Source organism: Jaculus jaculus, chromosome 8 (genome assembly GCF_020740685.1).
Source record: "Jaculus jaculus isolate mJacJac1 chromosome 8, mJacJac1.mat.Y.cur, whole genome shotgun sequence".
Taxonomy (NCBI): Eukaryota; Metazoa; Chordata; class Mammalia; order Rodentia; family Dipodidae; genus Jaculus; species Jaculus jaculus.
Window position 1 is genome coordinate 135862475 of NC_059109.1, and position 14687 is coordinate 135877161.

At 55.5% G+C, this 14687-nt stretch overlaps 1 protein-coding gene across 2 annotated transcripts in view; it reads right to left on the reverse strand.

The window, feature by feature from the left end:
- Nucleotides 1-4936, reverse strand: part of Pmepa1 (prostate transmembrane protein, androgen induced 1) — a 54365-nt gene extending 49429 nt beyond the window's left edge. Inside the window, exon 1 of one of the 2 annotated variants that reach the window (XM_045157743.1) lies at nt 4854-4936. Coding sequence is in view for 1 of the 2 variants with exons in the window: in XM_045157744.1 (XP_045013679.1) it covers nt 4541-4652 (112 nt within the window). In the remaining variant the exon portion in view is untranslated. Of the gene's footprint in view, nt 1-4540; nt 4654-4853 lie in introns of those variants that run through there. The other variant, XM_045157744.1, reaches the window with a different exon arrangement.
- Nucleotides 4937-14687: the final 9751 nt, after the last annotated feature.

A 14687-nucleotide genomic window follows, 5' to 3' on the forward strand; every position in this document is an offset into this window, starting at 1 on the left:
CCCTTGGGTTCCATCAGCACCCACCTCTCAGGCATTTTTTTTTGGGGGGGGTGTTGAGGTAAGGTCTCTCTCTAGCTCAGGCTGGCCTGGATTCACTCTGTATTCTCAGGGTGGCCTCAAACTCATGGTGATCCTTCTATTTCTGCCTCCCGAGTGCTGGGATTAAAGGTGTGCACCACCACACCTGGCTCAGACATTTTAAAACTTTTAGACAATTGGCCAATAACTGGCAGGCCTGAGGCAGGGCCCTGGGGATGTCTGGGTGATTGCATCTTAAAAGTGGGGCCCTTGGGAGAAGACTCTAGTCCTGCTGACAGTTGCCACTTTTGGGGTCCTCTCCTCTTTACAAGAGACAGTGAATAATCGTGCACAACTTACAGAGGACAAATGTACACACTCCCCCTTTTCAGCACCTTCCTCCCTGGATGCCTTAGGCATTTCTAACCCAGAGAGAAACTCACAGGGAAGGCAGAAAGTGATAGTGGCTGTGTGTGTGTGTACATGTGTGCAAGGTCATGTGTGCGTGCAGAAACTGTTATTTCACATCTTGACAAATGCTAAACTGGTCCCTGACCCAAGGTCATGCTGCGCTCGCTAGTCGCTGGATGATCCCAGACCCGGGGACACCGGAGCCACCGTCTGACCCAAGACTACAGTCACCACATGCAGCTCGCTCGCTGCACCAGGACCTAAAACCCAGACAGTAGGGCCTCGGGGGCTACAGACCTGGCTCAGACACCCAGAGGGAAAACAGCTGTGTCAACACGCGCTCTTCAACAACAGATCTCGCACCACCCACCTTCCCTGGTGACTGAGTATCCTTCCGAGACCATGCCCTTGCCAAAGAGCTAGAAACGACAGCTCCAGGAGGGCCGCCCTTGTCCTCTGTGGTACACATCCGGCTCTCAATAAAGGCTGAGTTGAACAGTGGCAGGTGCCAATTTCAAGGGCATTGGCCACAGACCTTCTGAGGACCATTTTCTTTTTTTAAAATTTTTTTTTGTTTATTTTTATTTATTTGAGAGCAACAGAGAGAAAGAGGCAGAGAGAAAGAGAGAACGGGCGCGCCAGGGCCACCAGCCACTGCAAACGAACTCCAGGCGCGTGCGCCCCTTTGTGCATCTGGCTAACGTGGGTCCTGGGGAATCGAGCCTTGAACCGGGGTCCTCAGACTTCACAGGCAAGCGCTTAACCACTAAGCCACCTCTCCAGCCCTAGGGGACCATTTTCTCAGGGGTCTTTCTTCTCTTCAGTCCTCATCTCTCTGTGGTGAAATCAACCATGGTGCTCAGCTAGAACGTGAGCTCTAGAACTCAGACAGTTTAGGTTGTCACAACTGGAAGAGGAGTTCTGGCGTCCCAGTGGCCACCTGGATGGGTCAGCCTTCCCCTCCCTCCCTCCCAACAGAATGATCTGGCCCAGAACATCCCAGTGCAGAGGCTGAGTCACCCTGGACTCAAGTAGAGTTAAACACTGGTATGTGCCAGGCAAGCCACTGGAAAACTGAGCGTCCTGTGAGTGGCTAACCGTGGGAATGGTTTGGGGAGCAGCTTGGAGAAGGCTAGAGTACTTTGGCCAGCCAGTGAAGTTAACCATCAAAACTACCCCGCGAGAACTCACCACCAAGGTGAGCTTAGGCCATTGGCAGTATGTGCCAGCCAACCGAAGTGGCTGACCTTAGAGTGGCCAGAGAGCATACTTGACAGTTGGCAAAACCAAAGGAGAAAGACAGGTTTGACTCTGAGATGCCACAGACTGGAGATGAGAAGGTGCCAAGAAAACCGTGTGCAGGTGAGTGTCCCTTCCTCAGAAGCAGCTGCCTAGAGCTAGCTCCCTGGCTGTGTCTAAGGTGGGGAGGGGAGGAGGGCATTAGGCACTTAGTAAAGCAGGACCCCTGACTTCAACTGTTTAAGTTGTGTGTTTTGGGAGCCACCTTCAGGAAGTACCTCCAACCTCTCCCCTCAGAAGAAAGATCTCCTTCAGCTCCAAGTTCGAGACAAACCTGTCCCCAGGGCCATGTTCCAAATGTGAGAGGGTGCACGGGGGTCCTCAAGAAACAACTCAACCTGGGACTAGAGTGGGCTGAGATGGGCCTTGCCACCATCTCCACACCAAGGCGCCTTCCCAGGCCTGCAGGGCCGCACAGATGCCCATCACCCGGGCAGCTGGCACTGTTGGCTTTGACTGGAGGAGACCCAGAAGATGGAACCTGGAAGACCGTGGAAGCCTGTAGAAGGGGGCCGTGTGGTGTCGCTTTTCACGAGAGAAACTGAGGCCCAGGGAAGCTTAAGGTACGGGACAAAGCGGGTCTCCTTCTGCAGAGCGTCTTAGAAGAGGTAGTCCAGCTCCAAGTCCATGCGCTAAGCTCTGGCCACAGCTGCAAACTCCCAACACACACCAGGCGAGGAGCTCCGCAACCCACTAGACTCCTGAGAGTGATACAAAGAAACTCCAGGAAACACCAGGCCCTGGGGCTTCCTACCCCAGACTCTTACCGAATCTGATTAACACTTGGTCCCTGCCTTGCACTTTCCTTCAGTAGGTAAAAAAGCAACGTGGAGCTTGATTCCTAACTGGAGCACAAGAGAAACCACCCAGGGTTCCCTGCACTAACCCCAAGGGTCCCACACAAATGCTGTTGGGGGGGGGCACAGGACACCTGTAAGGACTTTCACAAGACGTCTTGGTCTCTGCCTCATCACTAAGATTTGATTAGACGAAGGGACAAAAATAAGCAGGGTGTGTTTTGTTGTCTCAAAGTCTGGAATGTCCCACTGTGCCAAGATCTTGGAATGCTAAGACAAATGTGGACCCTTAGGGAGGGGATCCCCTAGGTAACCTGAGGGGGAAAGATAAGACAGAAGTACAGAGCCAGCAATCTACAAGCCACACTGAGCCCCGCCCCAGACATGTGCGGACAAACATTAATAATATCCGCATGAACTTCCTGAGCCTGTAGAGTTCACAAAGGGTTTCTGGGGAACACCCAGGGTCCGTGCAAGTCAATTTCACAAACACTGGCTCTGGGTAGGCGCTCCTGGCACCTCCCAGCCTGGTTCAGGGCAGCTGGGCTGAGGGTGGGGGTAGGAGACAAGACTGCCAATTCCAGAATGGGTTAAGTGGGTTGAAGTGGGTGGGGAAGGACCCTCCATCCACCGTCTGGGCCATTCTTGACCAGGTTGGGCTGGTCCTGGGGTATTTTTACCTCCTGTGTCTCACTGTGCAGGCTCAGGGGCATGAGTCACTTAGCAGCTGCCCTGTTGCCCCTGGGCTCCGGGTCTGGACGGGAGGGTGGCTGGGTGGTGGAGGCGGAGGATCTTGTGCCCTGTGCCTGGGATGTTCCGGGATGAGAATGAGAAAAGTAAAGCTCAGAGAGGTAAAAGGTCTTCAAAAAAGGTGGGCTGGGGTAGAGGCGCGTGTGGAAGTGGGTCGGGCAGCCGGTGAGGACTCAATCCTGCGCCCGCTCTCATGTCCACCTGGGTGGGCCACGGAAGAAGGAAGTAAAGACTTCCTGGTGTCAACTTCTGGTGGTACAGGATGCTGACGTCAGCACCAGGTTCAAGCACCCCACTCACCACCCTGGGTCCACCGGGCCCCGGCAGAGCAAGGCTGTCCCGTACACCGACAGCCCCGAACTTTCACTCCTTCGTATCCACCCGTCCCGGCCTGGGTGAGCCAAGCTGTCCAGCAGACAAAGGTTATTTATAGGCGCGTCGGGGACAGACACTCACAATGACACACTCTCACTGGGGAATCAATCCATGGTGGGCCAGGCGCAGCCCCAGATTCAGAAACCTGGGCACAGATGGTCCTCGGATCCGGCGGGGCTCAGTTCAGACCCCCGCCCTCCCCCATGCCCACACGCCAAAACGCAGACACCCACAGACGCAGGGCGACTCGGGGACACACACACACACACACACACACACACACACACACACACACACACACACTCGGCCGACTCAGACCCACGGACGACCAGAGACGCGCTGAGCCCTAGGCAGACACGCAGAGCCGCGCACTCGGCGCGCACGCACGGGGACCCACTCACGGAGACCTGGACACCGCACCAGACACTCCAGACACCTCGCCGGCCAGACAGTGTCTCGCACGCCACCCCCCCCCCCGCGGTCCCCTTCACCGCCCAAAGTTGATAGAGAGAGGGGCCAGCTAGCTCCCTTGCCACGACCCCTTGGGGAAGCCAAACGGAAACTTCATCGGCGGGCCCGGCTGCCCGGACCCTCCCTCCCCGCATGTCGCCGCAGAGCCCCGGGTGCGAGTCCGGACGGGCGGGGCGCCGGGGACCGTGGCAGGCTCTCAGCGCCGCGGGACAAAGCCGGGCCGGCCGCCAGCTGCCGCGAGCCTCCAGGAGGGCGCGCCCGGGGCGCGGCGGGCACAGCCGGGAAGCCCGGCCCGAGGGGGCGCGCAACGACCCGGGTGCCCAGCCCCTGCGCGGTGCCTCGATCCCCGGGTGTGGGTGGTGCTGGGGGGTATGTGTGTATCGGGGGGGGGAACCCCGCGGGGGCGCGGGCTCACTCACTGATCTCCATGCTCTGGAACAAAGAACGCTGGCAGTTACACGTGCAGGAGACATTGGGCTGCCCGGCGGCGGCGGCGACGGCGGTGCCGTTGACCCCCATCAAGCGGTACATGGGCGGCGCGGCGGGGCGGCGCGGGGCGCGGGGACGGCCGGGGGAGGCTCCGGCCGGCGCCCGGTGCTCGGGCCCCGCATGCAGGAAGCGCCCGGCTCGGGTGACCGCCAAGTATCCCGGGGACGCCTCCTGGGGCTCAGGGCGCGCAGGACTCCGCACTCCCCGGCCGCCGATCGGTCGTCCCGGGGGCGTGGGCCGTACCCGCGGGTGGCGTCCGGAAAATGGGCCGGCGGCCGGGGCGCGCTCCGCCACCCGGGCTGAGCCTGAGCCGCTGGCGTTCCCCCGCCGAGCGCCGCCGCCGCCGCCGCCTCCTCATTCAAGTCCAAGGAGATCGGGTTTCGCCGCGCGCCCGCGGTCGGAGGCAGGCAGACGGTCTGACGTCAGCGCTAGACGGGGCTGCCGGTTCCCACCGCGCGGGGGCCGGGGAGGGGGCGCGCGCTGCGCCAATCCCCGCCGAGGATCCCCCGCACCCCCCTCCCGGCCCGGGGGGCGGGGTGACCGGAACGGGGCGGGCTCTTAAAGGGCCAGAACCGGGCGGTCCTCAGGGACCCGGGACCCGCGCGCGGTGGTGGCGGCCGTGGCGCTGGAGTCCGCCGGGGTCCCGCGCTCTGCCCTGGCCGCGCCCCCACCCACCCACGAGTGACACCTCCGGTGGATGGCCGGTGTCTTCCCCTCCGCCCCTGGGGTCTTGGGGTGCTCTTCGGGGTTCCTAGGGGTCCAAGGCAGGGAAATCGGAGGAAGGGGAGGAGCCCCCGCAGCGTTTCCCCCCACCACCCTCTGCTGGATTCTGCAGGAGACTCCCCGCCCCCGGCTCTGCGGCCGCCCGGGCATCCCAGCCCGCCACGTCCCCGGCGCTCTGAAGCCCCAGCCCGAGGCGACCGCTCGGGAAAGACTGGAACTCGCGGGACCCGCCCGGGACCGCTCGCAGAAACGCCCGGGGCTCCTTGTCTTGTAAATTCGCGTCCGGGAATAGGGTATTGTCAACTGCCCCAGCCTGCGGAGCCCCGGGCGAATACACACCCATTGTCTGCGGCCCGAGGGGCCACTGGCTGGGGGGGCGTGGCTCGAGAGCCCAAAAGAGGGGCGGCTTTTAGCTCATTAAGTTTTAATTACACAAGAGTTACAGTCTCCTCCAGATACATATATGCCATTACGTAAGAGGCCTCCCTCCCTAGCACAACCTCTCAAAGATTCGGCGAGGTGACTCTTTGATCCTTTGGCTAAATCTCCACGTAACAAGCACTTATGGTATGCCTACTGTGTGCAGAAAAGCTTCAACCAGGAAAACCGGCCTGCCAAGTGGCTGGTTGAGTTGAGGTGCCGCAATGGGGGAGACGGAGTTCTGCCCAGGTCCGTGGAGCACCCAACCCCCCTCCGCCACCACCACGCATTTTCAACTCTTTAAATCTCCACGTGCAGTGATGCAAGGAGTCGTCCTCAGAGGAAGGGAGCCTTTACAAGTTACTGTTACTTCATTTTTAAAAGACTGAAGAGGAGTGGAGAAAGTGGCGGGGGCAAGAACCGTCCCCGCCTGGCAAAGCATCCCGGAAGTGGGCTCGTTTCTGCCCCGCTGGGATGCTGTGAACCACAGGTCCCCTCTGGAAGCCTGCTGGACTTCCCCCAAGGGTTTGAGCTCATGGAGGGAACCAGAGCCAGGCCCCGAGGGAGGCTCGAGATGTCGCTGAAGAGCAGCTCAGTGTTAACGCAGCAGCCCACCCAGGTCAGGGTGCAGTTCCCCCACCAGGACAGGCATACTCCAGCCCAGCTGCTCTTTGGGGTGGGTCCCTGCACGTTAGAGGTAAAATTTTCAGTTGAGCTTGTCCGTGAGGACACTAAAAGTGTGGGCTGGCCTTCCTTGGGGTGACCTCGGGTCGGACTCAACTCCAAGGCCAACAGAGATGGCTAAGCCTGCGATCTCTCATTCCTTCACTCATTCAATCAACAACCCCCAGGCGCTCTGGCCCTGAGCATGGGAATTCACTAAAGCCAGACTCAGCCCTGCCCTTCAAGAAGTCTGCAGGACAAGCTAAGCTGGCAGTGGGAAATCTCACTTTGATTGTCTTGGAAATGGGGAAGCTCTTACACAATGGAGGCTGAAGTCAGCAAGCAAAAATAACCAAGTTAATGCAGTGCACTGAGAAGCAGGCAGCCTTCCCCAGGGCCCTGACCTACCATTGATCGGTCTGGGGCAACAGCAATGACCACCGTTTACTGAGGGCTACAGTGTGACCCACTGTGCGGACCTGTCACCTGCGACCCACTTCATGGTTTCTGGGTGTTCTGCTTGGGTGGACATCGCTGTGGCCAGAGCGGGAACCACAGACTGGGCACACGTGGCTGTGTGACCTCTGCTGAGCGTCTTCTTTCTGACCTCGGTTTCTGCCTCTGCAAAATATGGCAGCAGAGAGAGGGTGCCGTCAGGTAACATGATAGCAGGGAAAGAAGGTTCTGGTGCCTTCCAAGTGTTAAGAGGAGGCTGGGAGGTCAGCTCTTACACCATATACTCCTCATGACATACCCAGAAGGGGAGGGCTTACTGGCTGTGATGGTCCATTTTACAGGTAGGCATGTTCGTTCATGACTGCACTCAGTTCCTCTAGAAGGACCATCTGCGTTCGTGGAGGGTGCACTGGGCTGCCAGCTATAAAACACGAGAGAAGCCGGGTTAGGTCTGAATTCCATGCAGATAAACCACAGGTACTGTGCAGTGTGAGGATGCCCTGTACAAGATCTGGGGCATACTTACATTACAAATGTATGTCGTGTCGTGCACCCCAGAACTTCAGAATAACTGCGTGTTCCATACTTGTACTTGCTGACTCTGGTAACCGTGTGTCTGGCATTGTGGTGCTGGGCATCCAGCTGTGAGGGGCAGAACCCACCCACAGTCAGAGTCCACTGTACAAAGCCCCTTGTCAGGACGGGCACATTCGGCTCAGAATGGATCAGGCAGGGCCCGGATGATAGGTGGGAGCCCACAATAATGGTGGTGGGTTTTCTGGGCTCACTGAGGAAGCTCGTGTCCCACTAGAGGGAGGTCCCCAGATCCTCATCAGGCTAATTCCAGAGTCCTCCTTGGGAGAAAGAGATGAGACAAGCCAGGGGAACAATTTTTCTTTCTTGATCTCCTCCCTCCTTCCCTCTCTTACTCCCTTCTTCTTTCTTTCTTCTGGTACCTGGGATTGAATTATGAGCCTCTCGCAGGCTAGGCAAGCACTCTTTACCCCTGGGACTGCTCCCCACCTTGTGCCTTGATCTCCCTCTTCCCCAGGACCCTCAGTGGGGCAGTGGGCTCACCCACTGATCTCAGTGCCTGGGACCTCAGGGTTCTGGTAGTTACCCGCACAGGGGATGTTAATGAACTAGAAAAATGTAACTGACCTATATCCCCAGCCCTCTTTTTACTTTTTATTTTGAGACAGTCTCATGGAGTTGCCCAGGCTATCCTAGAGCTCACTCTCAAATTCGCCATCCTCCTGCCTCAGCCTAGGGACGACAGGCAGACCTTGCTGCCGGTTAATTGTTCATTCAACAGGTACGGCCCACCTAATCCACACTGGGCCCAGTGCTGGGCTGAAACAAGCTCCTGGTCCTCAAGGAAGGCTTAGTAGAGCAGAAGGGACCCAAGCAGATCCACAGTCCACATGAGGAGGCAGGGGAGGCCCTCTGTCCTCCCTGAATCTCTCTGGATCCTATTTCTGAGCACCGTTCTAGGGTCAGGTGTCCGGTTCTCCTGGGGTGCATATGCCTCCTGGTGAGACACACACGTAAACTGTGCTTGTGGGGCAATGACAGGAGCTGGAGGGAGGGGTCAGAGAGCAGGGGGTCTGAAAGTGCCCTGTGCTGGGGGCGGGGGGTAGGGTGGCCTCTCCCCGGGGAAGTGGGAGCCAGGTATGCGAGGGGTAGCTGAGAGGGTGCCCCAGGCCAAGGGCAGCAGCTGCCAATAGTAACTCTGTGGGTGGTTTCAGAGCTAAAGGGCCTTCCTAGTCCCAGGAAGTCTGGAGTTCGGGATGCATTTCCCAACCCTGCTATGGTCTCGGGATTGTGAAATGGGTTTATGTCCCCAAGGAGACTGCCGGGACAGGCCTTTCAGGGACTCCAGACAGCATGGCCCTGTGCCCTGGGCTGGATCTGCTCCAGAGGAATAGTCAGAGAGAAAAAGGTTTGTCCAGGCTGGTGAGGGGCTTTGCTCCCACTGGCACAGAGTGGGCTGGGGTGTGCACGGCTTCACATTGTGTCCCCCCCACAATCACTGAGCCCCAGCTTGCTTCACTGTTCCACTGTCGAATGCTGTCGGAAATGTGTGATCATTAATAATTTTAAACAAGGGTCCTCGGAAACTCGACAGCCAGTCTTGTGTGTATGCCAGGCCCGAACTGGCTGCCAACTGGGGATGGTGGGAGCCAGCGTGGGTTTTGGCTGCAACTAATGGGGGCTGGCAATGTCCTGATGGTGCCCAGGGTGCCCGCTAGCCAGTGGAGGCTGAGTCAACAAAGGGCCTGCTTTGAGAGGGCTCCCTGGGGCCAGTCCTGGCCCCTCACCTCTGGCCACTGCCCCCTGCGCCCCTGCCTAGAGACAGCAGCCTTCTGAGAAGCCGTTCTGGGCTGCCTGCCGTGGTTAAACAGCACACCCAGCACTTCTCCAGGCTTATCACCTTCGAAACTCTTTCCAGCTGAGGCATGTCAACCCCAGTTCTTCAAGGGGCCCAGTCAGCCTTGGCCAACATCTTTGGACTTTTTCTGGTTTTGCTTTCCTTTGTTTACTGGGGACCACCATGCTTCTGGTTCTCCCACCTCATCCTCTTCCAGATCATCATCCAACAAGTGTGCATTGGAGAGCCGTGGGAGCTGTCTTTGCACACTGGCTGTCCCCACCACCCGCCCTGGTCCCGTCTGTCAGCATGGAGGACGCCGAGGCTGGGAATCCATGAATGAGGTGGGACAGAAGCGAACATTGGGTAGTTGTACCCTACAGTCCAGACAATGCCCTGGCTTTGTCAGAGACACTTCCTGGGTCTGGAGAGATGGCTTAATGCTCAAGGCACTTGCCTGCAAAGCCAAAAAAAAAGCCCCAGTTCAATTCCCCAGAACCCACGTAAGCCAGATGCACAAGATGATGCATGTGTCTGGAGTTCATTTTCAGTAGCTACAGGCCCTGGCGTGCCCATTCTCTCTATATATCTGCCTCTCTCTCTCTTTTAAATAAATAAATAAAACATATTTTAAAAAATTAAAAAGAAATAAAGAGATGCTTTCCATACCCCAGCCCAGGCCTGACCCTGTCTCTGTGATTCTGACCATTCCTGCTGGGCTCAGGCTACAGCCGCCCTCCAGACCCCATCGGCGTTTGCCTTCCTGAGGGATGGTTCTCCTTTACAGAAGCTCACTTAAGAGCCTGAGCAGCCGGCAGTGGCTGGGGAGGTGAGAGGAGCCTCTGGCTGCTGCTCCTGAGTCCCAAGTAGGTGACCAGCCTGATGATTTCACCTGGAGGAAACTGTGCAGGGCTGGGACAAGTGGTGGCTCAGCACACTGGAGCATTCATGCCTGTGAGCTCATGAACTCCTCCGCTTAATCGGCAGTCCAGTGGGGCAGGCCCAGAGGGCTTGTTCTCTGGTGGTTCGGGTGGCCTCTGAGATCTCTCCTGCAGCAGGGGTTTAGCAGTCCTCTGTGGAGTAGAGGCCTGAGCACCGACTGCTCACACTCCACATCGCTGCATTTGGGACTCCTTTGTGACTTGCTAACAAGTCTTTCTTCCCCTTTCCCCATCTCCTCCCACTCCCAGCATCAATCCCGAGCAAGGGTGCAGAGGTCAGCAGCCCAATCAACATGTCCCAGAAAAGAACAAGGGTTTACCTGGTCCCAGCACCATAGGTCTTACCTATGAAAATGCACAGGGTGTGTTACACATGAGTGCATGCATGTATATGTATAATGAGTTCGTGGGTGCATGTTGTCCACAAGTATTTGTATACAGTGCATTTTCTTGGTTATAGTGTGTGTGTTAGATGTGGACATAAGAGCTTAGCTGTTGGACCAGTGTCACATGGTTGAATGCTCCAATTCCCCGCCAAAGCTTCTTGGCTAAATGGTCACACATTCCTAAACCTCCTTGTCTCTCTCTTCCTGGGAAGGAGAAAGCTGATTCAAAGAGAAGGTGCGGTTTGGGACTCCAGCAGGAAGGTGGGAGGCAGGCAGAAAGGAGGAACAGAAAAGAACATTAGAGTCAATCTTGGCTTATGACAGATGAGAAAACTGAGGCCCAGGAGTGGGCATAGTTTGGTCAAGGTCAAGGTCCTCCTGAAAGGTCAAGTTGAGCCCGGTACCCTTTCCTGGCTCCAGGCCTGTGCCCACTGGGCTTTGCTCACCGTCAATAGCTTAGTGCATTACCTTGACACTTTGAGACTGAGATGGGCGAGAAGGTTCCAGTCATTCTGCTTGCATCTAAAACACCTCCAAACAGAACTATTTCTCATTTAAGCTGATTTCATGGACCATTACTACCAGAACAAAACAAAAACAAAACAAAACACAAAAACAATGCCTTGAATCTCTGTTCTCATGAACAATAGATAACACCGTTGTTATGAGTAATAAGGTAAAATGGTGAATTTCTTTTGCGTGCGTGGCTTCCTTCCTTCTTCCCTCCTGCCTTCTTCCTTCATTCTCTCTGTTTGGGGTAGTCTCCAGGCTACACTCAAAGTGACTATCCTCCTGCCTCAGGGCTGGGGCTATAAGCATGTGCCACCACACCCAGCAAAAATTGTGATTCTCAATGGCCTCAGGGTACTGGGGCCAGGCTGGGGCCTGGGGCCTTATCACGGTGTTGGCGGAGGGAGGTAGAGAGGGCCCAGGGTGCCAGCACAGGCCAGTCCACCGCAGAGCACGTGCATGGTTGTGTCTGTGGCTCTCGGTCCTATGCTGATGTAGATTTCACACCACATGCCAGGTTCTCCACTAGGCTTGGGGGACCGGGGCGGGGGGGGGGGGGGTGGATGGGGTGGGGGTTGGAGGACACAGCAACCTTGTCAAGCCAGGCTCTGTCTTTGCAGAGTTTGCCCTCTGGGGGGCTCACTCATTTGTGGGTTAATTTTCCAGCCTTTAGTTCTGAGTTCTCAGAATGGTGATGTCGTACAAGGATCAGTTATGACTATTAATAAATAGTATCGCCTTCTTTAGGAGCACCAACTGACTGCGCTATGCCTCAGTTTCCTCCTCTTTATAATGGGAACCTGAAAGGTACCTGCTGCCATGGGCACTGGAGAGATAGTGGGGGGCGGAGGGAGGACACAACCCTGCCTCTCGCTGGGAACCAGCTTTGGAGGGAAGGTACCTGGGTGCTCCTGGCAGCTTCTGCACACAGGGCTGTCAGTCCCAACCACGAAACATTGAACTTAACTCCTCTCTTCCCTTTGCAGAACTCGCCTCAAACTGTACGAAGTTTGGCATGTGAATGTGTGGTGTGAGTGCATGTTCCCATGTGTGCACACACATGTGCATGAGGAGGCCAGAGGCTGAATCAGGCATCTTCCTCGATCATTCAGCACCTTATTTACTTATTTATAAAATTAATTTATTTTTTATTGACAACTTCCATGATTGCAAACAATATCCCATGGTAATTCCCTCCCTTCCCCCACTTTCCCCTTTGAAACTCCACTCTCCATCATATCCCCTCCCCCTCTCAGTCTCTCTTTTATTTTGATGTCATCATCTTTTCCTCCTATTGTGACGGTCTTGCGTAGGTAGACAGCACCTTGTTTATTGAGACAAGTCTCTCACATGAACCCAAAGCTCATCTAGTCAGCTAGCCTAGCTAACCAATTTGCCCTGGGGATCCTCTGTGTCTACCTCCAAAGTGCTGGGGTTACTGGTGGGCCACCACACCCACCTGGCATTTACATGGGACGAGGGATCCAAATTCAGGTCCTCACTTCTGAACAGCAAGCTCTAGTCCCCAAATGGCAATTTTTATGCATTTGCGATTTGCTTTGTTCAGTGCATGTCGCCCCAGCTGACTGTCTCTGCATGCCCGCTAGTGTCTAGTCCCAGGAATAGATGTCCCCAAGGCCTTCAGAGTGCCAGGCAAATACTGTCAGAATCCGGAGAAATCTGTCACCACAGTCCCCAAAGAGTGCGGTGCCAGGTCAACACGCTGGGCTCTGTACTGCGGCTCGGTGCCTGCTGGAGGCACTCAGCCCTGAGCACGGGCACTGGGATCCTCCTGTGGGGTGACACTGCCCTGTCACGAGAGGACTGCCTCGGACAAGAGTGTCTGCACGCCAGCGTCACTAAGAAAGCGTGCTGCACTTTGAAAGAGGTGTTGCTTTCTGCTCTGTCCTCCAGCGCCCATGTGGCTCCTCACAGTGCCAGCGCTCAAGTATGCAGCAAACAGATGCCCAGTGAACGAGTGAAAAGCATTTGGGGGGGTTCTAAAGAGAGGGCTCAGTGGGTAAGAGTTGTTATTGGGGCAAGCATGAGGACCCCCGTGTTTGATCTCCAGCACCCACATAAATGATGGGTGGGGTGCCAAGTGTAACCCCAGTGCTGGGGGTGGGGAGAGAGACTGGAGGATTGCTGGTCTGTTGCTGATAACTGGAAACTGGCAAGCTCCACCTTCAGTGAGAACCGTTGATTCAAGGAAATAAGACAGGAGAGAGACAGAGGAGGACACCTAAGGCCCTCTGGCCCTGTACGTGTGCACACCCACACACCTATACACCACACACGTAAGTGCGCACACACATACTACACACACGCACCCAGAAATTCAGTGTATCAAAGTTTTAAAAGCAATTTTGCAGCCAGGTGTGGCGCTATATGCCTGTACCCCAAGTGCTCAAGAGTCTGAGGCAGGAGGATGGCTGCAAGCTCATAGTTAGGCTGTGCCACAAAATTCTGAGGTGTGAATCCTTTGTCAACCATCTCCGCCCCTCCCCCCAAATCAATTTTAAATTGCAGACATGAATCTTAAAGCACTTCCATTTCTACTGTGTATCTTAAGAAAATAATCCCAGCACAAAAATGGAAGGCAGGAATGTAGACCCCGAGCTTCATTTGGAAAAGCAGCAATGCAGCCAAATGAAGAAAAAATTATGTCACGGTTGCTCAAAGATACTACAACTAGCTGAGCTCTTGTAACCTAGAGCTCTGGAGGCAGAGGCAAGAGGATCGAGAGTCCAAGGTCAAACTCCACTACACAGCCTGTTCTAGGCCAGTCTAGGGCATTTGAGATCTGGTCTCAAACAAAATGAGCTTTTTTTTTTTTTTTTTAAGTTAATGGAACTGCTCACAATCAAGTTTCAAAGATTTGAGGACACACACAGATATCTTTTATAAAGTAATATTTTAAAATAGATTACAATTTTGTGTAAATAAAATTAATAGGAAAAAGGCTGAAATGTGTTAAAATGTTAACACCGGTGGCTTTCTGTAACTATTTCTGTTAGTTTGTCTTCTCTGTTTTCTACAAAGAACATTAATTTTAAAAAGTTCAAGGTGCCGAGCGTCTAATCCCAGCACTTGAGATGCAGAGGTAGGAGGATCTCTGTGAGCTCGAGGCCACCATGAGATTACATAGTGAAATCCAAGTCAGCCTGGGCTAGAGTGAAACTTTACCTCGAAAAACAACAACAACAAAAAATTAAATAAAATAAAATAAGTTCAAGGCTTCTTAAACGTGCCTCCACCCAAGTCTCTTCCTCTGTGGCCTCGCAAGGCGGGGGTTGCCAGACAGCAATGACGTCACGGGCAGCCTAAATGACACCGGGGTCCGACCAATCACAAGTTCGGATTCCCAGAGAGGCCATTTCGATTGGACGCCAGTGTTGGTTGCATCGACCAATGGAAGGAGAGGGGCGGAGCCCGGCGGGCGCGGGCTTAAATTCACGTGGTGGGGCGGAGCGGGCGGCCAGTTCAAAGGCCCGGGCGGCCCGGCGGCGGCGGCTGGCGGCTGCGGCAGGTGAGGCGGGTCCCCTGCCCCGCTTGGTGACTCAGCCTTGCTCAGCCTGTTCGCGTCAGCAAGGGTTTGTGAGGCTCC